Below are 25,699 nucleotides of genomic sequence, written 5' to 3' on the forward strand. Positions count from 1 at the left end.
TCATATCTTTATTTTTTTTCTTTTTAAATCAAAATTTCAATTTATATAAAGTGAAATTTAATTTCCATATCTTTATTCTATCTCTCTTACATTTAAATTATAATTTAAGCAGCCGTTCACCAATACATTCACCTAATGAAAAAAAAAAATCATGATTCATGAAGTTAAAAAGAACGAAATAATATTATTATTCAAAATTTGTTCGTTATTACTGATTCAACTAAACAATTAAAATTGTTTGTTTCTTTAAAAAATATAACTAAATTAGTAAATTCAGTTATTATCTAATAAATTAATATTTTTTTTAAAATTTTAAAAAATATTATAACATAATGATATAAAATTTAATTTTGATTTATTATCGTTATAAAATCGTTTTATACAGATATTTAAAGTTTATTTGGGTGTTATTTTCGAAAACATCCTTTTTAAATGATATTTTTTAAAGATTTTTTTACAAAAATAAAATTGATTTTATATTTGAATATTTTATATAAGAAGATATTTTAATCTATTAATTATATTTGGATAAAATAAGATAAAAATATTTTTTTGTTTATTTATTATGTAAAAAATATATTTTTTAAAAAAAATATCTTTAAAAAAAGATATAAATTACAGCTTTTAAAAAATATATTTTTTATATTTTTTAGTACTTTTATTTTTATTATTAAAAATTTGTCAAACACATTAAAAAATAAAAAATATTTTTTATTATATTTTTTTATTAATTTAATAACACTCAAACAAATACTTAATTACATGTATACTAATAAAAATAACTATTTTTTATAATAATTATTCAAAAAAAAGTATACAATTATAATTATTTAATTATATAAAATATTTTATATCATGAATCTATCAAAATTAAACTCCATTATCTCTATCCCGAGAATGGATAAGTTGGATGGCAGTCTAGTAATTACTGGAAACTCCATGGGCATTCTGTAATTCAGCTCATAACCCACACACTCGTCCTCCTTTATATATATAACTCTGTTCCTTCGGAACACACTCTTCTCTTCTCTCTGCATCTTTCACTCTATGTTCCGCCGCTGAATCTTCTCATATCTTTTCTTCTTTGCACGCACGCTCGTGCTCCTCATTCCGATAAAAAAAAATTTATCCAAAAAAAAAAATTATAAAAAGCAAAAGAAAAAGTAAACCAAAAATCATCTTAATTTTTTATTTTTATAGAATTCAGTGTTTTTGGTTTCGGATTCGGTTCAAACTCTTTTTCAGAGATCCCGAACTGAACGCAGTTTCAAGGTAACAGCAAATCGCCACACGTGATCGCATTCTTCGATCCGTGTTTTTCTTGTTTTTCAATCATGCATGTTCTGATCTATCTTCGTTTTTCTGTTCTCTGTTTCTGGATCTAAATTTTCCAGCTCTGAACTTTTCTCCTTAAGTTAATTATGCAGAATTTCAGATTTCTTTAAATGCGTCGTGTTTTAAAAGAGTCTGTGAATGTGTAACAATGGATTTGACATTATGTTCAGAAAACTTGTTTTTTTTTTTTAATATAATTTGAAATTTATATATTTCTGTGTGTTGTGATGGTTGTAGATCGTAAGGTAGCTGTTGAAAATGGCGTCAGCAGCAGCTGGACCGGGTTGGTTCAGGGGAAGGGTGAAAGCAGTTCCTTCGGGGGACTGTTTGGTCATTGTGGCCTTGTCAAGCTCTAAGCCTGGTCGCCTTCCTGAGAAGACTCTCACTTTATCATCTCTCATTGCTCCTAGACTGGTAAAAAAATTTCACCTTTTTTTGTTTGACTTCATTGATTTAGGTGTTAACTTGTTATGCTGTTATGTATTTATTTATTTGGATGAATGAATTTATAATTTATATCTGATATAATGCTTTTGTTAATTTATTTGGCATTGATGCTATTTTTGCTAATTATGATATAGGCACGTAGAGGTGGTGTGGATGAGCCGTTTGCGTGGGAAAGTAGAGAGTTTCTGAGGAAGCTCTGCATTGGGAAGGTGGGAATGATGAGTTAGTTTTTGTTGTTCTGATTTTTTGTGATCGAGTGGTGTGGTTTTTTGTTATTATGATTGCCATTTATGTCCTTCTGATGAAAAATTGACTTTTTGTTTTGTTTGATCAGGAGGTGATCTTCAAAGTTGATTACACTGTGCCTTCAATAGGTAGAGAGTTTGGGAGTGTTATGCTTGGTGACAAGAATGTTTCACTGCTGGTTGTTTCTCAAGGATGGGCAAAGGTTGGATACTGTGTGCTTTCATATGACTGTGTTTGTTTGAGTTACTTTCCGGCTGCGGGAGTTTTTACTGTTGCAATTTCATTCTTGCAGGTCAGAGAGCAGGGGCAACAGAAAGGAGAGGCGAGTCCCTACCTCGCAGAGCTGTTACAGTTGGAAGAACAAGCTAAACAAGAAGGTCTTGGTCGTTGGAGCAAGGTTTGTTTGAGTTTTCCTGTTAATGAAGGTTTCTGTTTCCTGCAAAACATTAAAAATTAGACTCCATCCAGTTCCTGTATGTTCTGTTGACTTGGTTTACTTGAAAGTTGAAACCAACCTGCAGTATGTTAGGCATCTGTGTTTGATGAAGTTAGCCTTTTCCTACAACCATTAATATCTCTTAAGTTAACTAAATAACAGGTTGCATGAAGTTTGTGTACTCTTGTACAAGATAATTCAGGTCTATTTTCAGAAAGAATTTATGCTTTGATATCCACTGTATCATAAGTATGATCTTCTGCTGCCAATCAAAATTAACTGGACAGAATGATGCTAGAATGAGACAGAAAATACAGACTGACGGTTCCTATCTAATTATGAAAATCTCTCGAGTACAGCATATGTGATTTTTGTTATGGCAATTGCAGGTTCCTGGCGCTGCTGAGGCATCCATCAGAAATCTTCCACCTTCCGCCCTTGGAGGGGATGATAGTAAGTTCAATGCTATGGCTTTGTTAGATGCTAAAAAGGGAGTACCTATGGAAGCAATTGTTGAGCAGGTTCGTGATGGGAGTACCCTCAGGATATATTTGCTCCCAGAATTTCAGTTTGTACAAGTTTTTGTTGCTGGAATTCAGGTATGTTTCATGAATTCTGCTCTCATTGCCAACCTTTTGTTTAGAATAAGCTGCTTAATATCCACCCTTTACATCAGGCCCCACAAATGGGAAGGAGAGCTCCATCTGAAAGTGTTGTTGAATCAGAGTTGACAACTGATGACACTAATGGTAATGGAGATGCTGCAGGGGAAACTCGAGCCCCACTTACCTCTGCCCAAAGGCTTGCAGCTTCTGCATCCATTGAAACTTCTGCTGATCCTTTTGCACATGAAGCTAAATTTTTTACTGAGATGCGGGTGTTGAATCGAGATGTGAGTAACCTTCTACAAGTTATATTCTGTTCACCATATCTGAATATTTTCTAAATTCTAAGTGGATATTCAGGTTCGTATTGTCCTGGAAGGTGTCGATAAGTACAAAAATTTGATTGGGTCAGTGTATTATTCTGATGGTGATTCAGCAAAGGACCTGGCATTGGAGCTTGTGGAAAATGTAAGTGATTTATTCGTGTAGTGATTACCATGACTTTATTATGTAGACTTGGCTTTTTGTGATATTGAAACAAGTTTGTGTTCCTTCTCTGATTTTCCTTTTGAAAAAAAAATTTGGTTTCATCAAAAGGGTTATGCCAAATATGTTGAGTGGAGTGCTAATATGATGGAAGAGGAGGCAAAGCGAAAGTTGAAGAATGCAGAGCTCCAGGCAAAGAAGAGCAGGTTAAGGTGTTGGACTAACTACGTTCCTCCCGTTACAAATTCAAAGGCAATTCATGACCAGAACTTTACTGGAAAGGTAAAATATTTGTCACAGCCATTTGTTTATGCCAAAAATTCAATTGCAAGTGTACATTTTTATAATATTGTTACTTGAGTCTCACAGGTGGTGGAGGTTGTGAGTGGGGACTGCATCATTGTTGCTGATGATTCCATTCCATATGGTAGTCCTCTAGCTGAAAGGAGAGTTAACCTTTCAAGTATTAGGTGTCCAAAAATGGGCAATCCTCGTCGGGATGAAAAGCCAGCTGCCTATGCCCGCGAAGCAAAGGAGTTCTTGAGAACACGTCTCATTGGAAAACAAGTATGGAAATATCTTTTTATATATCTTTGATACCATTGGTGAATTCGGTTATAATTCGTTTAATCTAATTTTTTCAGGTGAATGTTCAAATGGAGTATTCTAGAAAGATTGCTCCCACAGATGGATCTGCACCATCTGGGGGTGCTGATAACAGGGTGATGGATTTCGGATCAGTCTTCCTGTTGTCCAATGCAAAGCCTGGTGGTGGTGATGATGCCCCTTCATCTGCTCCACCTACTGCAAGTCAACAAACGGGGGTGAATGTTGCTGAGTTGGTAGTTGCACGTGGCTTCGGAACTGTCATTAGACATCGCGATTTTGAAGAAAGATCAAATTACTATGATGTTCTTCTTGCTGCTGAAGCACGGGCCACTTCTTCAAAGAAAGGGATCCATTCTAACAAAGATTCTCCAGTGATGCATATAACTGATTTGACCACGGTGAGAAGAATGGTTACAATTTATCTTAAATCTTGTTGTTAATCTGAAGTATACCAAACACAACTAAAATATGTTGTTTCCTTTTATCCATATTTAGTCGTCATCCAAGAAAGCCAGAGACTTCTTGCCTTTCCTACACAAAAGTAGAAAAATTCCTGCTGTTGTGGAATATGTACTCAGTGGACACCGATTCAAATTGTTGATTCCAAAAGAAACTTGTAGTATTGCGTTTTCATTCTCTGGTGTCAGATGTCCTGGACGTGGTGAGCCATATTCAGAAGAGGCAATTGCCTTGATGAGGCGGAAGATAATGCAGAGAGATGTTGAGGTAGTTTAGTTCCTCTTTGCGCCAAACTCCTTTATTTTGCTTTATTAGTCATCAAATACTTTTTTTAACTTTAATGTTTGCAGATTGAGGTCGAAACTGTTGATAGAACTGGAACATTCTTGGGGTCTTTATGGGAGTCCAGGACCAATGTGGCTTTGACGCTACTTGAAGCTGGACTAGCAAAACTTCAAACTTCATTTGGAGGTGACAGAATTCCTGATTTTCACCTTCTGGAGCAAGCTGAACAATCTGCTAAGAAGAAAAAGCTTAAAGTAAGAACTGACACCCAACCATTTTTGACATTACTACAGTTCCTCCGGTGCTAGCTTATACTTATGTGAATTGTACTGCAGATCTGGGAGAATTATGTTGAAGGGGAAGAAGTATCTAATGGTGCGACACCTGTTGAAAACAAACAACAGGAAGTGCTTAAGGTGCGTAGGATATTGTGTCATTGATTAGCCTTATTTTTTTATTTAAAAATCGTAAACAATTTGTATCATTGTTGTTCCATAGGTTATTGTCACAGAAGTCTTGGGTGGTGGCAAATTCTATGTACAAACTGTTGGAGATCAAAAGATAGCATCCATTCAGCAGCAGCTTGCATCTTTGAACCTTAAGGATGCTCCAGTGGTCGGTGCTTTCAATCCCAAGAAGGGTGACATAGTCCTTTGTCATTTTCTTGCCGATGACTCTTGGTATCGAGCAATGGTAAGTTAATCGGAAACCTATTTATTCCATATCTTTATTCTTTTTTGAACCCTTTGCTGAATTCAAAGCATCTCAGTATGGTTTATATGGCATACCATATTTCACTTTGGCAGTTTGAACTTCGAACAATAATTTTGCTTTTAATTGAGTAACGGTGTAAAACTGATTGAAATGTGTAGGTTGTCAATACACCTCGGGGACCAGTTGAATCTCCAAAGGACAAATTTGAGGTGTTTTACATTGATTATGGTAACCAAGAAGAAGTAACATTCAGTCAGTTACGACCTCTTGATCCATCTGTTTCTTCTGCACCCGGTCTTGCTCAATTGTGCAGCCTTGCATACATTAAGGTTCCAAACTTGGAAGAGGATTTCGGCCAAGAAGCAGCCGAATATTTGAGCGAACTCACTTTGAGCAGTGGAAAAGAGTTCAGGGCCAAGGTTGAAGACAAAGATATTTCTGGTGGAAAAACTAAAGGTCAGGGTACCGGATCAGTCCTCGCAGTTACACTAGTTGCCGTGGACGCCGAGATCAGTGTTAATGCTGCTATGCTAGAGGTTTTGTATTTTTCTGCACATTTTTCATTTTGTCTTGTACTATTCACATTTCCCTACAAAATGCAATCCACCTGAACATTTTCTCTTATGGAACTTCCAGCAAGGACTTGGTAGGATAGAGAAAAGAAGCAGGTGGGACAAAAAAGATAGGCAGCTAGCCCTTGATAATTTGGAGCAGTTCCAGAGTGAAGCGAAGACTAGCCGTCACGGAATTTGGCAGTATGGAGACATTCAATCTGACGATGAAGACTCCGCTCCTCCTCCAAGAAAGGCCGGCGGCCGGAGATAAGTGTAACAGAAGGTAAATTATAATATAGACATCTTCAGAGAGAACGTGGTAAGTGTTATTATAGGCATGAACATTGAGTTTTGAGGTAGAGAGGAGAATGAATATGCCATGCGGCAATACTCTGTAAGTTTTGTTTTGATTTTTGTTTTTTAATTTTATTTTTAGATAAAAGGATATTCGTTTTCCATAGATGGCATAATAAGGTGCATACAGGATTCTAAAGTTATGAGAACAGTAAGGGACGTTTCCATCATAGCCGAAAAATGTCATGATTATCTTTTCTTTAAATCATTTTTTAGTGGCAATTCTTTAAACAAAACACCCAAATCGCAAAATGAACTACATTTTCATTAAAAAGAATTTATATTCACTTCAATTTATCAAAGTGACATGACAATTTCGTGAATAAGAAAAGATTGTGAACGAAATTTTTTTAGCAAATAATTAGCTATTATTTTTCTTTTTATTCTTCTGATTTTTTTCATCTACCATTTTATTTATGGAAAAGTCTAGGGAGTCAGTAATTTTTTGTGTTTTTTTGTCAGCACTTAACCATCAAAAGAAAAATGAGTGATTTTTCACTATTAGATATAATTTTACACCATTAAAAATACTATTGATGGCTAATTGATGGTAACAAAATATCAAAATTGCTGGTCTCTAGCATTCCTTTTTTATTTATTGCCTAATTGTTGATAGTTAAAAAGTTAAAACTGTTTTTAAGTAATTCTCAGCCTCTAGTGTTTCTATTTTTTTTTTGGGGGTTTACTCTTTAGTAGTTTAGTGTTTCAAGTTAGAAATGTCGAGTGTTTGAAGATACGAGGCAAATGAATCGGTAGTTCTATTTAAGGGGAGATTATTAATACTCTTTTTAAAAAATAATCATGCTCTGAATTGTATTTTCTTTTATTTGAAATTGAAAAGGATTTCTTACATTTTAGGATTTCCTTTTTTTAACTCGATCTTTGTTCCCGCCTTACCATGTTTCGTCTTTATGCTCTATCGTTATAATGTGTGATTTTTTAAAAAGTTTTGTTTATAGAACTTTTTTTGTTTTAAGGGATTTATATATTGTAACATAATTTGATTTCATATGAATTAGGTTAAAATAAAATAAAAAAGATGAAAAAAGCTTTTTAAGAAATTTAGCTGAAAATTTTATTACAAAAACACTTGTTTATCTGATATTTCTAAATTTGATAATACAACATGTGAAATTGTGAATAGGAGTGGCAATGGGTTTTTGTCCCGCCTTGCAATAATATGCATAGAACCTATCCCGCATTTTAAATTCTAACTTGTCCTTATGGGTATTTGCCTCACCTCTATTTGCTCTTATAATTATTAAAATCTAATAAATAAAATTAAATTTTAAAATTTATATAACTATCGATACACACATAACATAAATTAAAGTAAAAATTTAAATATAATATAATATTATTAATAATTTTATATATATTATATCTTAGGGTAAGTACACCTAAACCTGATCCTACTCCGCTCAAAAACCCGCCGCTGTTAAAACACCTCCCCGAACAGGTAGGGACGGGCTAAGTAATCGCAGATTTGAGTAGTGTTGCCACCCGTACATGTGAACCTAATTGCGAAGGTTTAATTAACAAGGATTGCAATACTATTTAACTACTAAGTAGTGTTTAAGGATGAGCTAAAAAAAGAAAAATGTAGTATGAACCTAATGTAGTATGAACCTTGTAGGTAGATGGTCTACAACATTGTATTAATCAACTTTGTAATATAATTATGGAGAGATATGAGACTCATAATACAGTTGATAGAGATTTACACGATCTAGGGTTCAGCCTCGTTAAGAACTCATCAGAGAGAAACGAGAAATTATTAGGTACATTGTTACTAAAATAAGAGATTATTGCATGGTTTTGAAATTTCAAACCCTCCTCGTTCTCTTAACAGTTTTTCTCTATCCACAAAACTATATATACATGTACAAGTTATATGATTTAATTAAATATCTACAAACTATCAACTCTCTAAAGTCCTCTAACCATATTCTACAAGCAAGATACATGCATCTAAAAAATTTCACGTCTTATCGCTACTACCATTTGCTTTTCTTATATATATTTTCTTAGTCTTACTTTTTTGTCACATATGTAATGATTGAAACATGTTGCTACATTGAAATTCCTGCACCATGAAAGAAAAGACATAAGAAAAGACGAAGTCCTGAATCCAGCACATACATATAGTGGCATTAGTATAATTTCGTTTCTATTTTTAGTTTCTTTCATATCATATTATAGTATTAATTATGACAATTTGATTTGAGTTATGTGACACTTGTTGCTACCGTGGACTTTCTGAATAATTTCCATTGGCTGCCATTTGATGCCACCAATATCAAAATTGGCACCTTCCCCCTCTTCTAAGCTTGATTAATATCCTTACAAAACTACAAACATTAATAAGTTGATTCGTCTATTTAAATGAGTTTAATTTCGATGCATTGACAGTAAATTATATTTGTTCTTTTGGATGATTATTCACAAAATTAATGCGAAAAGTAGTTATTTTTGATAATGTAGCGTTATTTAATTAGATACACGTATAAAATTACTTTACACTCATAGTGCATTAAAATTAAATTCTTTAAATATATATGTTAGAAGTTTGAATTTTAATTATGTATAAAATAATTAATTGACTTATGATATATTTTTAAATAAAATTTAAATCAATAATAAATTAGTTCTTAACTTTATGAATTGAGAAATATTTTAAGAGAAAAATATAGGTATAGATGAAATTTTAAAGTTAAGATATTCTTTTGATACTTTGACAATGAACAGAAAGTATATGAGTTGTTTTGTTTATATTTTCACTTTTTGTTTTTAGAATTTTTGTAAAGAAAAAAATGAAAATAATAAAATTAATTTTCTATTTTACTTTATTTTTACATGTGTACAAAATTCTAAAAATAAAAACGCACTGAACATATTCTTATTTCAATACAAAAAATAATACATTTCAAAATAGTCTTTCTTGATGCATACATTGCTTGTATAGTTTATATAACACTTCTTTTCTTAGATTAAAATAAAAATGAAAAGTTTAGAGTAGTGCCATAACAAAACATATTTTTATCATAAATAAATAAAACCATGATGGCATACGGTTTAATTTGTAAAATGTCAAGACATTATACATGCCAGTAATAATAATAATAAATTGTTAATAAAGGCGAGGAATTATTTTCCAGGCTCATCATGTTACACAGACCCGGGGCCAAGCTTTTGTCTCCCAATTTTCAACGACAACAATTAATTTATGAATAAAGGATCCCAATAATGTTCACGTTTTTTTTTCTTCTTATTTTTAAGTCAAGATTCTGATTAGGTTATTTCATTTCTTCAAAATTTTTAGGTCAAGATGCTGATTAGGTCGTTTGATTTTGTTCAAGGTGATGATGGCTCTAGGTAATAGCTATATTCCAGATCTCTCACACAGAGTTTGCATATATAATTATGACCACCAAAAAAATAGTTTTCAATATATATACACACATTCAGCCCTCAATTTGATTATTAATGTTACTATTAATTCATGTTTTTTCCCTCTTTATACAAGATCTCATCCATATTTAATTTTGCCACCTCATCATATATATAAAATTAAATGATTCTGTTAATTTCTATCATTTTTTAAATTTATAATTAATTATATTTTTATATTGTAAAAAATTTGATTAAGTCTTTATACTAATTTTAAATTCGTAATTGTCCAAAAGCTCAGCTTGTATGACATATATTGGATATTTCTTGTCATCCTTTAAATTTGAAGAACGAATTCTTGTATCATAGCAGCCGTTCAAGTTCTTTTCAAGACTTTGGTGGATATGGCGAGTAAAGAATAATGACATCTTTAATCCTCATGAAATTTGACCTCCAGAAAATGTAATTTGTTTGGCATTAACTTCAGAAAAGGAGTTTAGGAATATTTTTAAATTACAACGTATGTCCATTCCCTCTATTCTAAATGGTTTTTGGAATCCCCTATCCATTGGTACTTTTAAGATTAATTGTGATGCTAGTTATCCTAATTCGGGTGATAGTGTTGATTTTGCTTGTGTAATTAGATATTGTAATGAGAGTTGGCAAAGGGGGTGTTTGGGAATGATTGAGAGTAATAATATTCTTGAAGGGGAATTGTTTGTTATTTGTGAAACGGATTGTGTGGAAGCGTTTAATCTTGTTACTAATCACCAAGATGGTTTTGGGTTTATTAATCCATTAGTGTTCAAAATAAGAGATATCATGCATTGAAATTGGCGTGTTCGTTTGATTATTAGAGATGCAAACACGGTGACAGATACTATGGCAAAAATAGGGATGAAGTTACAACTTTTTTATATGGAACTTCCTTCACCTTGGGAGGAATTTAAGAGTAATCTTAAATGAGACTGTTTCTTTATTTAAACAATTTTTTTTATTTTATTTGTTTTATTTTTCTTTGTTCAATTTATTTAAATCACAAAAAAAAAATTGTAATTATTAGTTTTTTAACCGTAAACGTTATAAAAATATTTTTATCCATCTAACAACACTGACGATTATGTTTATATTCCGTTAAGTTAAACATTTAAAAAACGACAAATATGTAATTATAAATTTAAAATTGGTATAACCTCCCAATTAAAAACTTTTAAAATATAAAAATTTAATTATATATTTAATAAAATTATAAAGACTAACACAATAATTTAATCTATATATAATAAATATGAATTACTGGAAGCCAGCATATTTGCATTGTATATATATATATATATATATATATATATATATATATATATATATATATATATATATATATAAATAGTGATTTTAAACCAAAAGATGAAATTAAATAGTATAATTAATTAATGTAATAACACAATCTTTAATTCACTTTCTTCCATTTCTGAATAGCTTGAGACACCGCTTGTTCAACTGATTGTGCATCCATGTACCGTGTGTCTTCATTGTTCTCCTAATAATTAAGGCACACACAAATTAAATATTTAATCATAATCACCCACGACAAATTAAAACAATAAGTACAAAGGTAAAACAGTTTAGTTTGTAATGAAAATCTAGATTTACGTACCCAGAAAATAATAAATAAATGAATAATGTGAGGCAATGATTTCTTTCCCTAATGAGTTGTATTACATTTATTTACATGTAATAATAATACTCCTCCTATATTATTAAGTTGACTAATTTTTTTTTAACCAAAGGTATATATAATAGATCAACAAAATTGACCCTATTATAGTAGAAAATAATTAATCAAATCAATGTATGAAGTTGATTAATTAAAAAAAAGATAATATAAGTACAAGAATGATAATGAGTAGTTAATTTACTCGCCTTTATTATTAGATAAATCTACTATCAATATGTTACCTTAAATTGGTCTAATAGTTAAAATTTTAACCTGTTGAATAGGAATATCGTTAAAAAAAAAAAAAAAAAAACATACCAACTAAATTGTGGCGTATGATCGCCACACTTTTGCTGGCACGCTAAAAAAGCGTGACAAAAGAGTAAAATCAACTCATTAATTGAAATAATTAAGAAAAGATGTGATTATACCAAAAACTACACCGTATAATTTATTTGTTTAATTTGTAATAAAAATTTAGATGTGGGAAAAAAAAAAGTATTATAGAGAATTAGAGATAGAAGTATATGATTAATTACTTTAACTCCAAATGTTTCAAGAGAAAAAGTGTCAACAGAAGAAACCCTAGCATGCAGCACATCAAGACCCAGATCTTGAAAGGCTTCCAATATGAACTCAAGCAAACCCTTGCAATTCCTTTCACTCACCACCTTTATCATGAACCCCCCTTCTTGTGCCTCAACTTTCATCTACAAAAACATCATTAATTAATTAATAATAACATGCACAAAAAATTAATTACATATATATAGTGCAATAACCGAAAAACGAAAATATTTAATAAAAAAATTAGCTAAAATTAATCTTATTTAGTATTTATTAATTGTTGCTAGAATTAATAAATACTAAATAAAAAAATTATTTTTTTTTCTTGAAAAAAAAATGATTAATTAGTTGGAGAATAGGGTGGATATATACATACCATAGGAATTAATGGATCATAGTGAATGGGTTCTTGTGGTGTTTCTCCTGCTAGTTGGTTCAGTTGATGTTGCAACTTTTGCTTTAAACGGCGTCGTATACAATAATCCACCGCATCCATTATTATTGAGGTTTGGTTCTACCCAGCTAGCTGCATAGAAAAAGCACCAAACAATTCCATCATCATATTATAACAACATATATATATATATATATATATAGTTATTAATAATCTTTAGATGCAAAAGATTACAAAAAAAGAAATAAATAGTAATAATTAACTCACTAAATATGCTTTTCATCCATATTTCAAACATGAAGTGAAGAAATATGAAAGAATATAATATAATGTATATTAGAAAACATAGCATAGGAAATGATAAGATATGGAAGGAAAATTAAAGAGAGAGATATATATGTATGTATGTTTGAGGGTAAAATTAAAAGTAATTACCGAATTTAATGTTTATATAATCTATTAGGCTATTCCTAATAAGTGTGTGGCTTTTTTTCCTCTTCAGAATAATAATACTGGAAATTAAACCAATAATTTGTATGTGTCTTTGGGCTTGTTTGGGTGAGCTTCTAGGAAAAGATCTTTTTTCGAGTTATCTTTTTTTAAAAGATCTTATAGAGAAGTAAAAGTAATTTTATGTTTGGATATCTCATGTAAAAAGGTCTTTTTATCTATCAATTATATTTGGGTATAACAATATAAAAGTACTTTTTTGTTTATTTATTACATGAAAAACATCTTTTTTTTTAAGGAAAAAAGATCTTTTAAAAAAAGATGTAAATTACAGCTTCTCAAAAAAGATCTTTTTTTGATTTTACTAGTGCTTTTACTTTTACTACTAGAAATTTGCCAAACACGTTAAAAAATAAAAAAAGATCTTTTTTCATTGAAAAAATATCTTTTTTTAACAAAATAATGGCGTCCAAACATGCACTTTCTTTAAGTCTCACTCCCACTTCAGATCCACTCTCTCTATATATAGATTTAGATAAAAGGATAAATACATTCTTAACTTTTTTATTTTTAGACATTTAAATTTTTAATAATTTAAAAATACATTTAAGTTTTTGATATTTTTAAAATTTAGACATATTAATTTTTAATGTTCACTTGAGTCTGTCAGACTCAACAGAAAAATCAAATATGACTCTTATTGTACTGATCTGGTTGATACGGATGCACACGTGAGAGAACTTTTAAAATTAGACAAATTAAATTTAAATATTGATATATTCAGATTTTGAATAGATCAAGAACTTAAATATATATTTATAGGGAGTCACTCAGATAAAGACGTTGAAAATGTCTTTTTATAAAGATATTTTTTAATAATTAAAATTTAACACATATAATCGATCAAATTGTGTTATTTTTGTCAAAATTAGACTAGACAAAGATTTGACCGAAAAATGGTGAATCAAATCTTGAACTGGTCTAAATTAATATTTTTTTATAGAAAATTACTACAATACCCCATTATAGAAAACGACTAAAATACTTCTATTATATATATATTAGTTTTGAGAATCCTAAATTTTAGTCCTTTATATTTCTATCGAATGGTTAGGATTTAAATTTTTTAAATATATATATATATATAAAATAGTATTTTAATCATTTTCTATAATAAGGATATTATAGTCACTTTTATAACAAAAATAATATTAATTTAGACCAATTCAACATTTAATTCACCATTTTTTCGGTTAAATTAATTTATCTAGCCTAATTTTGATAAAAATTACATGATTTAATCGATTATATATATTAAATTTTAATTACTAAAAAACATCTTTAAAAAAAGACGTTTTAAGCGTCTTTATTATCTGAGTGGCTCCCATATTTATATTCTCAAGAATTTAAATATGTAAACTAAAAAGTCCAGCAATCGATTTGTCATTTTTTCATGATCTATTTTTGATTAGTTGACTTATGAAATTCATGATATATGAGTGACAAGTGTGGGAAAACTTTATTTATTTATCTAATTTATTATGCAATATATAATTAAGTATAATTATATTAACTATTTTATAGTTTGACTTATATACAGCAATCTTATTATTGTTTAAAATAATAAAATAAGTAAGTTAAAATTATTTATTTAATTAAAAAATTAATATTATTCTATTTTGTTTGAACTACTAGAATTTGGTGAGAATAAATCATCAAATATAAATAGAATTTCATATTTTGGCCTGGTTTCCAATATGCTAAAATTTGGTTACAATTTTTATCCATTTATTTGACCTGATGATAAACTCAATAGATTTTGATTAAAAAAATAAAAAAAAATCACTTAGTATACATCAAGATTACAAATTAAGAGAATGATAAAAAACTGATAAAGAACTAAGATTTTTTAATTATACTCATGAATGTAGATATGATTTTACCTTAAATGTTTTTTAATAATTTAATGTAAATGAGCTGAAAGTAAGAAATCATCTAATATTTTCAACAATGAATTACATTTTGGAAAAAATAAGAATTTTTTTTTTATGAAAATTTATTAACATATCTTGGATGTTTTAAATAAAGGTATCTGATTTTATAAGCGTTAAAATTAATTTTATCGATGGATTGGTGAAAAGAAATTAAAATAATAGGCATAAAGTATATTGTGTGTCATCTATATTTGCTCATTATTAGCGGTAGCCTTAGTTTGCAATGGAAAGGGAAATAAAAAAAGAAAAGAAAAGAAACTGATGATTCGATTTATACATCAAATTAAATGTTAAGTTTTGTTTATTTAAAAAATAAGAAATTATTTTATTTGTTGAAATTTCATGAGGTTTGACAGCTATGTGTATTTGAACTTTTTATCAAAATTGATAAGAATTCATTTAATATAAGCTTTAAATATAAAACAAATTAATTCAAAAAAATCCTTTGTTTAGACAATCAAGTCCTACCTAATGTACCTGGTTTTTAATATAATAAATGTTTAGATAAGTTAAGCAGCGCAGTTGGCACAATTATCATATAAAGTTTACAAAAGCTTTTAAATATTTTTAAAATATCGAAGTTTAAAAAATTTTAACGGTTAATTTTAATTAATATATATTATATTTTATAATTAAAGTTAACTGCTAAAATTATATTGGATCATCGATGTTCTAAGAACACTTAAAATTCTTTCTAAAATTTATGTCACAACGTAGCCTTCATACTTTACATACACTAATAAGATTACCTATTACAGGGATCATGATAATGACAATCAAACTTAAATTATTGATTTATTGTGGGAATACAAGTCCATTTTTTACTATAAAAAAATACCTGTTTTGCTTAGCCCATGTAGGGTATATTTGTTGTCTCAATTCTAAGTATATATAAAAATTTTGTGTGTAACAAAAAATTATGAAATTAATTATTTATGTTAGAATATAATAAGATGAATTAATACTACATATATATCTGAATATTTATTATATAATATTACATTTTTATTATTTTATTTTTCTTAATACTTATAAATACTTTTTTATATTGTATTATTTTATACAATTTGAATATATACAATTTTTTTCTACTTCTCTTTTTTACTCTTTGTAATAATTCATATAAAATATGTATTAAAATATAAAATATATATTTAAAAAATTAAATAATATATAATTATAATAAAAATATAATAATTAATTTAATAATAGATTTTTTTGTATATATATAAACCTTGAACATTGTGTGGATTTGTTTTATGCAAATTATTTTTTATATTAGGATGAGAATAATATTAATTTTAAATGTAGTATTATTTGATTTAAAGTGTAAAAATTAGATCATCATCTAATTTGTGAATTTCAAAATAAAAAAAATACAACAAATAAAATAGATCCTCCAATTTAATATTAATTTTTTTTTATAAAGTAATCGACCTGTCCAATTACATAGTTCCATACTAAAAATAATAGATGCAAAACCAACATAATTAAATTGCACACTGTATTTATCCATAATAAAAATTTTAGCCCTTGTTTTAAACTTACTACATGTCTATACCAACCTCTTTGACCAAAGGCAATTAATTATTAGAGTAAGGTTAGAAGAAGCATTCCATTTGCTGGATTTAGAAGGCTAGAAGCTATAAATATAATAATCTTCTCCTATTTGGAACGTGAATTAAGAACATCACAATTTTGTGGGCAGTAGCACTAAACAAGCAGCAAAAGACCCTGGTTTTAGGACATTCAACTTGAGGAACATTTAGGTGGCGATTATATATATATATATATTCAATATCCGGACCAATTAAAGTCAAGTATGATCAAATATAATGTTTATAATAATTAGATCGGATTTAATTTATTTGAGTTCGAACTATCCGTTTTCGTTTACACTCGTTATTAACGATGGAGAATTTGTTTTTCTTCTTTTTTGTTGTATTTGTTTCCATCTTCTTGCTCCAATTTCTTATTGTATTAAGATCCTCGTATCAAAGGAAAAAAAAGGAAGAAAGAAATACTCCAATTCTATTAAAGGCACTATTTTCCTTGTCTTGTCTGTAAACTAAATTATTAGTGACTTGAAGGTGGAATATTATAACAAAACTTAGTTGCCAAATATGCCAATTTCAAATAAAATATACCATGTATCTTGAATATTTGAATCTGATTAATTAATTACTAATTAGCATAACAAGATGAATTGAATGATTTGAATTAGAAGATAAGAAGGAACAAAAAAACGTGGTCGGCAGGATTCGAACCTGCGCGGGCAAAGCCCACATGATTTCTAGTCATGCCCGATAACCACTCCGGCACGACCACCTTGTTGTTTAAATCTTTCTAGATTATATAATGAAATAGACTTTTAAAAAAATTTTGCATCATTGCCAAAAAAAGTTTTATTACATTGAAGTATCTAAATTTTACAAAAATAAGTCGTTCCATCATACTTTTGAAAAACTCTTTGTTCAAATAAAAACAATAAATTTAACTAAGATAGAGATTTATATATCTTATTCTTATAAAGTTGAGGGATCTCAATATAATAATTTTTTTAAAAGATAAAAAGGTTCGACAAAAATTTTTTTTTTTTAGACATATTAGCTAGGTATATACTCTTTTTTCTACTTTGTTTTTTAATATCCATGATATCATCTACAAGAATCTTTTTTGTTTTCTTAGAGGTACACATAAAATTTTGTTAATAACATTTCGGTTAAGTCCTAATTTCGTTTCTAGTTTTAAAAGCTAAAGTTTTTATTTCATTCTACATTTGTCTTCTGTTTAAAATAGAAAAAAAATCTTTTAAAAATACTCCATTCTCACATTATTTTAAGTAATAATAACAATTATAATTGTGATGGTTAGTTGTAGTTATTTAGAAGTCAAATTGACAAAAAAAAATAATAGATGAAAAATAATAATTTTTTATAAAAAAATTAATTTTTACCAAATAATAAAAATAAAACAAAATAATTAAAACATTTAGGACAAAAAAAAAGTTTTAAATAAATGTTAAAAATAAAATTAAGACTTATTTAAATATTAGGAATTTAAATAGTATTATAAAAAATAGTACATAGGCAAATTGTACTTGTTTATATCCGGCCTCTTCTTCCCACAGTAATCAAAATATAGAAATCCTTATTATATAGTTTATGAAATTAAAGAAATAAACTAATGTTATGTTTCAACAACTATTAGTTACAATGAAGTGAAAACAATGTATTGTTAAAATTAGGTGTTGTCACAAATAACTAGTAAGCTAGCCAAATTATTGATAAGAATTAAAGAAAGGACACTAATTAAGGATGTGGAACAAAAATTGGTTTATTACCTAAAGTTTAGTTCTATGCATTGACCAAAAGGGCAACATAGGTGCTTGTACCAACAACGTGGCATGCTTTAACACCGAGTTATTCCATTTCTTGCGGGTTATGTATGTGAGACAAGTTTCATGTCTTCAAAGTTCAATTTCCCAATATCCAAAACAACAACATCCAATTCTACCTTTCAATTTAGCTTCATTAATTAATTGTTGCTAAATCTACAAGGGATTGAGATAATGGGGCACAAAGAAAAATCTAAGGAACGAAAAGAGAAGAGATTGCATGAGATATCATTGTTGAGGACCATTCCTTATTCTGAACACCAAAGGTTTGAGAATAATTACTTTCAGTTTTGATGTAGCTTTACTTTCATTTTCATATCTATATGCATTTCTTCAAACATATTTGTAATTTTTTTAATAATTTCATTTTTAATTTTTTATGCACTGTTAGTATAAAAATGGTGGTGTTGTTATATCAACGAAAAAAATTAATTTTCAAATTATTACTTAAAAAATCATCTAAACACATAAACCTAATTAAATAATCATGTAAAACTCTTTACACTGTTAGTAAATATCAATCATAAAAATGAAGCATTAAGTGTCTATTAATATTATTTGAATTTTACTATTGATAAATTAATATAATTTTGTGCATTTTGGATATTATGATTAAAATAATACTACATGTTCGGCAAATATTATTATTTTTAGTCAACACTTTGTCAGCAATAATTTGTACTTATATTTATAGAGTTTTGCACACAAAAATATATAATTTATACTTATATTTACTAGAGTTTTACACATATAAATTAATACAGTTTGCACTCATCAGAATTTGCACACTAAATTAATAAAATTTATTTGTTAAAGACAATTTAGTAGTTGTGCTAGTTAAATGATGGTAAAAAATACTAAAAATTACTGTCTCCAAAAATTTCTCTTATGATTATTATGCTGTAGGTGGTGGTCAAAGGAAACCATTGCTGTGGTAACTGGTGGGAATAGAGGAATTGGGTTTGAGATTTCAAGACAACTTCTTGATCATGGAGTAACTGTTGTGTTGACATCAAGAGATGCAAGTGTTGGTATTGAATCAATGAAGGTCTTGCAAGAAGGTGGTCTTGATCATGTGGATTGTCACCAGCTTGATGTCTTAGATTCTTCATCTATCAATGAATTTGCTGAATGGTTGAAGGAAAAATATGGTGGTTTAGATATTCTGGTCAGTTTCTAACACATTATTATTATAATATTAGACATTAGTATTTACATTTGGATAATTAATTAATTACTACTTTGGGATCCATTATGTAAATTTTATTAATTTTAATTACTCTTTTCTATTATGTGCAATTGAAGTAACTTTAATTTGACTTTCTTTAGCTATAATTAACTTAAAGGTTACTAAAATTTGCTCTCTGTGTTTTAATTTCTACTTTTTCTTTAAAAAAAATGGCAAAAACAATCGTTAAATTTTTAGAAGTGTGCATTTTAGCCAAGAGAAATTATATGGCAACTACTCCCATGAAGATGGCAAAAACATCTTCTCATGATGATCCTTGTTCAAAAAGTGTAACTTATTTATTTAGCAACATTTTAAATAAAAGTAACACTTTTACTTCAAATCAAATCAAGCCCTACAATCTATCATCCAATGGTCAAAATGATGTATCTTCACATGATGATAATCATTAAATCTTCATTGGAGTAGCCACCAAATTATATACCCTTTAAACTTTGAAATATGCAATTCTTTTAAATTTTCTAATGTGTCTTGACATTTAGAATACAGAGTAGATGATAAATTAATTTAATTAATTAACAAGAAGGTTTTTGTGGTATGTGTGTGATTAATTATTTGCAGGTAAACAACGCTGGAGTAAATTTCAATCATGGGTCTGATAACTCAGTTGAAAATGCTAAGAAGGTTATTGATACAAATTATTATGGAACAAAGAGTATGATTGAAGCTATGATTCCTCTCATGAAAGCATCCTCTGCTGGTGGCAGGATTGTAAATGTCAGCTCTCGCTTAGGTCGTCTAAATGGCAAACGAAATGTAAGTTAAAACTAATTTTCTTGTTTTATCAAGAAGATAATTAAGATGTTAATATGTATTATGTTAAATTATCTAATAATTTTCGGTTATAATCTTCGTATTAAGATATTAATAGTCATCTCTTTTCAGAGATCTAATTATCATAATTTAAAACTAACTTTTATTAAACTTTTACTATTTAATAATACTTAATTATGATTTATAGAGCTTATTATTATAAATTAAAACTAACTTTTTTATTTTACGAAGAAGATAATTAAGATATTAAATCGTATTATGTTAAATGTTTAATCAAACATGTTAAACTATTTAACCATATGCAATAATGATTCATAGACCTAATTATTATAAGTTGATATCAGACATGTTAAATTATTTAACGATTCATGGACCTAACTATTATAAGTTGATAGAGTATGATACAGAGAATAGAGAATGAAGAATTGAGGGAGAAACTAAGTAATGTGGAAACCCTAACAGAGGAATTGATTGATGAAACCCTAACCAAATTCCTACAACAAGTGGAAGAAGGGAGTTGGGCCCAAGGAGGGTGGCCTCAAACATTCACTGACTATTCAGTTTCAAAGCTTGCAGTGAATGCATACACAAGGCTTATGGCAAAGAAGCTTTTTGAGAGGCCAGAGGGCCAAAAGATTTACATCAATTGCTATTGTCCTGGTTGGGTCAAAACCGCCCTCACCGGCTACGCCGGAAGCGTCACCGTCGAACAAGGTGCTGATACCGGTGTCTGGCTCTCCCTTCTTCCTGAGATTGCCATCACTGGCAAGTTCTTTGCAGAAAGAAGGGAGATTAACTTTTAACTTGATAGTTAATATTTGCAAAGTGCATAGAGGAAAACACATACACTATAGAGACATTTTGAGATGTAATGGTAAAGAATTAATTCATGTATGTAAGAGTGACCATGTTTGATAATGTCATTCATCATTATTATAAGCTTAATTAGGCTTAGGTTCATCACCAACAATTTGAAAGTGTTGCTTTTATTGTATGTTATTTTACATGTTTTAAGGTATATTACTGTTGCAATATATTGCCTTTAATTTGGTTCTTTCAAGACTAATTTTCTTGTGCTTTCAATTACAATTCTTTTTAGGAGTTGAATGGGAAACTACCATGTTTCATACTTTATACTATAAAAATTTTTACTTTAGAATTTAAAATTTAGTATTTAAAATCTAATAATAAATTTTATTATTCAGGTAACTTTGTTCTAGTTTTTATGTAGATATATTATTTATCATCAATAATAATTTAAAGACATAATTAATTAATAATAACTCTATTTTTACTAATATTAATTGTGTATAAATAATATTATTGACTAACAAATATTGAATAGTAAAGTGACTAAAAGAATTTTAAATACTAATTTAATGTAAGTGTAAAATTTTAAAAATTAAATTAAAAAATTATTTTATTTTTAGTATTTCCATCGCCTCTTTTCAATATATAAATTTATTTTGGATTATATATATTCAACTGTAAGAAAAAAAATATTTACATAATTCATAGACACACATAATATTTGGTTAAAAAATTTAGATATAGAAGTAGGACAAGTGATATACTTTAATATTATTTTTTTTGTATTTTTTAAAATTGTGAAAGATATATAAATCGTCCGATTTGCATTTCCTTAAAAAATATAAGGTGCACAAATCAAACCCTCCAAATTGTGTATTTCAAAATTTTTTAATTTTTTTAAACACAAATTGAAGGGTTGGATTTGCGTATCTGAACTTTTTTTTTTAAATTTTTAAACACAAATTGAAGAGTTTGAGTATAAAAATTAGAGAGTCCAATTTTTTGTAAAATCTGATAGTTCAATTTTTGTACTTCTTAAAAATTAGACGGTCCGATTTTTATTCCTTAAATTAAACCATCTTACATTTAAAAAAAATACCACAGTAATTCACAATTTAAAAAAATACTATTATTAATCTAATATTAAAAATAAAAAATTATTTTTGTATTCGCAAAAGCTAAAAAGTAAATAAGAGAATGGTGAGTATATATAAAAAATATTAAATTTTAGTAATTATTCTTATAATTAAAAATATAAATACATAAAAAAATTATCCACATAATATTACTTTGATAAATAAATAAAGTAAATAAAACAGAGTTGGAGAGTTGAAAAGCTCACACCTTTTTCCTTATCCTTGGTTGACTCCACTCGAAGCAGCCATGGCCACTAATAAACCCAATTCAGCACCGCCATTTCTCCACCTCCTTCTCCTTCTCCTCAATCTGCTTCCACTTCCAATTTCATCATCACGAAACCCTAAAGAATCTCCAGTTCCAATTCCAGCAGATTGGCCGCACCAATTCCACTCCGTGCTGTTCATGAACAGAAGCGGAGCACTGCAAAAGATTGACCTATGGTACGACTGGATCAATGGGCGCAACTTGAACATCATTCAAGAACAGCTCGATGACGTCATCCTGTACGACGCCGAGTGGAACAACGGCACGTCGTTTCAGTTCAGTGTCGATCCAGCTGAGGCGAAATGCGACGTGTTCCAACTGGAGGTTGGGATCCTGAGGCCCAATTGGCTGGACGGTGCTAACTACTTGGGGCAGGAGACGGTTGATAATTTTGTTTGCAATGTTTGGGAGAAAGCTGATTTCATTGTTTACTATGAGGATGTTGCTTCTAACAGACCTGTTAAGTGGATCTTCTACTCAGGTAACTCTCCACTGCTTCTTCAGTTTGTTAGTTTTGGAGGGAAAGTTAGTTAGTATTCTCTCACGAGTAATGCTGCACGTTGAAGTGTAAGTCTTTTTTATGAATTAAGTCCAACCAATTTAAACGATAAGACTTGAAATAATGCTAGTCATAACTGATTTTTGTTATGTTGGATGAACTTGGTTGGATTTAGTTAAGAAAAAGATTTGGATGTGTAGCATTATTCTTAACTACTCTAACTAACTTCTCACATTGCAAATAAGTTTAACAACAAATGTATTTACGAAAATGCTATTTATATATCAAAATTAGTTACTAAAAATTAGCAACCAATGTATTTGTGTATAAATATATATGTAGTTTAATGTATTTTCAATATATATTTTATACTAGTGACTGATTTTGAGGACTAATTTTGGTGTATGCATAATATTGTTGATGTATTTATATATACAAATACATAATAGTTAGTTTAGTGGCTGATTTTTTATGTAAACTTACCATTTTTGTTCATCTAATTAGTGTCTACCAAATTTACCAATTTTTTTCCATTTAAGTGTTACATTAATTTTAGAGAAATACTAGAGGGCTATAAGAATTTGTTATTTTAATAATCAATTAGGCATCAATGTTTAAAAGTGTTGGCTAAAGTATGTTGTTTGATTACTAAATTAAAGGAATTTGATTAATGGCTAGAAGTGATGGTCAAAAACAATAAATTCTGATAGCAATCCGGTATTTCTCTTAATTTAAATGTCTGTGTTAGCATTATACTAACAGTTGGGGAATGAAAGTTTGGGCAAGGGCTAAAAGTTTCAAGTTACTGAACGTGGGAGACTTTAATTGGTCATTTTAGAAAATGTGGATGATCAAATAGACTCATTCAACTAATTTCAGGGATCAAAATGAAAAGGAAAGTGCTAGGTAAACAATGACTATCTTGAACAACATGAACAACCACCAATCAAATAAAAATACACCCTATTTCGTTATTATTTAATGTTTATTTGATGCTGATATGAAAAAGGAAAATCATTTTCTTAGTTGGGAAAATCTTGGTAATTAGCTTGTCTCCCTTTATTATCACTCTATTAGTTGCAAGTTCTATTGTCCGAATTCAATGATTATAAAAGATTATTCTGTTATGGAAGGATAACTGACACTACCCGAATCTGATGAGAGAAACATTGAACATGAGATTATTTTCAGTATTTTATTGACTAAAGTGCTCACTTAATCACTTTCAAGTTTCAACACCCTTACTGGTTGCAAGTGAGTTCAAATGTCCATTTCTTCAGGGAGTTTGATCTTCTCTGATGACAATTGTGCTGAGATTTGAATATATAAATGCACGTAGGTTATTATTATAAATATAAGTATCAACTTAAGTATGATCATTGTGAATTCCTAAAAAGTATTCTGCAGTTGTGATGTTTTAAATGTTGTCTAGTTAGCTAGCTAGCTTGTTTTTTTGGCGTATTAGGTCGGAATCTTTATGCGCGCTTGTTGTTATTAGAAGTGTTAGATTCGGCAAGTTACTAGAATTTGATTGTGATCTGAAGCTGTAAGTGAGACTAATTTGGTGTGTGATTGCAGGATACACTGCTCATGTGATGACATTTGAGGTTGGAGCAGTTCTTGATGATCCAAATTGGCAAGCTCCTCTGTATTGTTTCACTGATGAGAATGAGAAGCAAACAAGAAGAAAAAGAATAAGAAAAAGAAGTAGAAGCAGCTCCTCTTTTGGGAGGTTGATGAGGAGGATGGCTTACTCTGCACATGATCATATGGAATTATGAAATTGGTGTATATAATAATAATAATAATAATAATAATAATAATAATAATAATAATAATGTCTGTATTTTTGGGATATGTCTCTCTGTTGGTAGGTGATGTTTACAAAGATAAGAGTAACAATTGGTTTCTTTGACAGGGGATATTGGTGTAGAAAGCATGAATATGACCCGGCAGAGTCTTTGCTCTGAGGCTAGAACTGTTACAAGTTATTCGGTTGAATTTAATCTTAAAAGTTTGCTAAATATTAATTAAGTCTATTGCTACTTTATTCCTAATTAAAACCTTTTTTCAGCTTAAATAAGTTTTTGCCTTTATAAAATATTTTTATTTGTTTTAGTCTTTTATAAAAAATTTCTTTTGGTTTTATTCTTATAAAATTTAAAAGGTTTCTATTTTAATCTCTGCTTTAGCTTGTACCGTTTAAAGTTGACATCATAGGTTCACCTACTTTTATGAAGATGTTAAAAATATTTTTTTATGAAAATACTTATATTAAAAGTGTAATTTGTTTGTTTAGTGATACTTTAAATAAAAATAATATTTTTATAACATGATAAAATTAAATTCTATAATTCATCATTTAATAACAAAAAAAAAAAGCATCTTCACATAAAAACAATTATAGAATCTTTATTCTAATATTCACCAATAATAATATAACAAGTTAAAACAATTATGTGATAAAAATGTGCCACATTAATTAACGGCCCATGGATTCCTTGCTCAAATGTAGGTTTATCATTAA

The 25,699-nt window shown here is 28.8% G+C and overlaps 4 protein-coding genes and 1 non-coding gene across 7 annotated transcripts; 3 read left to right on the forward strand and 2 right to left on the reverse strand.

The window, feature by feature from the left end:
- Positions 1 to 1,014: 1,014 nt before the first annotated feature.
- On the forward strand, positions 1,015 to 6,735 carry LOC112708034 (ribonuclease TUDOR 1). The gene is made up of 17 exons (XM_025760131.3): positions 1,015 to 1,272; positions 1,573 to 1,749; positions 1,917 to 1,991; positions 2,117 to 2,230; positions 2,321 to 2,425; positions 2,854 to 3,063; positions 3,141 to 3,356; positions 3,430 to 3,537; positions 3,667 to 3,837; positions 3,925 to 4,122; positions 4,200 to 4,562; positions 4,660 to 4,890; positions 4,974 to 5,162; positions 5,244 to 5,324; positions 5,407 to 5,601; positions 5,781 to 6,158; positions 6,259 to 6,735. Exons 2-17 carry the CDS (start codon positions 1,594 to 1,596, stop codon positions 6,445 to 6,447), a joined length of 2,979 nt encoding a protein of 992 aa, XP_025615916.1. The 5' UTR covers positions 1,015 to 1,272; positions 1,573 to 1,593; the 3' UTR covers positions 6,448 to 6,735.
- Positions 6,736 to 11,300: 4,565 nt separating this feature from the next.
- Positions 11,301 to 13,052, reverse strand: LOC112708035 (uncharacterized). Of its 2 annotated transcripts, none has more exons than XM_072201582.1 (4): positions 13,031 to 13,052; positions 12,578 to 12,727; positions 12,174 to 12,344; positions 11,301 to 11,457 (listed from the first exon to the last, which is right to left on the reverse strand). In XM_072201582.1, exons 2-4 carry the CDS (start codon positions 12,695 to 12,697, stop codon positions 11,368 to 11,370), a joined length of 381 nt encoding a protein of 126 aa, XP_072057683.1. In that variant the 5' UTR covers positions 12,698 to 12,727; positions 13,031 to 13,052; the 3' UTR covers positions 11,301 to 11,367. The 2 variants fall into 2 exon arrangements, with proteins under 2 accessions (XP_072057683.1, XP_025615917.1); XM_025760132.2 differs by lacking the exon at positions 13,031 to 13,052 and adding an exon at positions 12,863 to 13,003.
- A 4,233-nt stretch (positions 13,053 to 17,285) lies between these two features.
- On the reverse strand, positions 17,286 to 17,367 carry TRNAS-AGA (transfer RNA serine (anticodon AGA)). The gene has a single exon. It is a non-coding gene; the product is annotated as a tRNA-Ser (tRNA).
- A 934-nt stretch (positions 17,368 to 18,301) lies between these two features.
- Positions 18,302 to 21,512, forward strand: LOC112708036 ((+)-neomenthol dehydrogenase-like). 2 transcript variants are annotated; one of them, XM_072200107.1, is made up of 4 exons: positions 18,302 to 18,702; positions 19,343 to 19,604; positions 20,247 to 20,441; positions 20,855 to 21,512. In XM_072200107.1, exons 1-4 carry the CDS (start codon positions 18,611 to 18,613, stop codon positions 21,260 to 21,262), a joined length of 957 nt encoding a protein of 318 aa, XP_072056208.1. In that variant the 5' UTR covers positions 18,302 to 18,610; the 3' UTR covers positions 21,263 to 21,512. The 2 variants fall into 2 exon arrangements, with proteins under 2 accessions (XP_072056208.1, XP_025615919.1); XM_025760134.3 differs by having other exon boundaries at positions 20,867 to 21,512.
- A 1,049-nt stretch (positions 21,513 to 22,561) lies between these two features.
- On the forward strand, positions 22,562 to 25,196 carry LOC112708039 (uncharacterized protein At4g14100). Its single transcript, XM_025760142.3, has 2 exons — positions 22,562 to 23,154; positions 24,751 to 25,196. The coding sequence occupies exons 1-2, from the start codon at positions 22,653 to 22,655 to the stop codon at positions 24,951 to 24,953; spliced, it is 705 nt and encodes a 234-aa protein (XP_025615927.1). The 5' UTR covers positions 22,562 to 22,652; the 3' UTR covers positions 24,954 to 25,196.
- Positions 25,197 to 25,699: the final 503 nt, after the last annotated feature.

Source organism: Arachis hypogaea, chromosome 8, assembly GCF_003086295.3.
Source record: "Arachis hypogaea cultivar Tifrunner chromosome 8, arahy.Tifrunner.gnm2.J5K5, whole genome shotgun sequence".
In the NCBI taxonomy this organism is placed as follows: domain Eukaryota; kingdom Viridiplantae; phylum Streptophyta; class Magnoliopsida; order Fabales; family Fabaceae; genus Arachis; species Arachis hypogaea.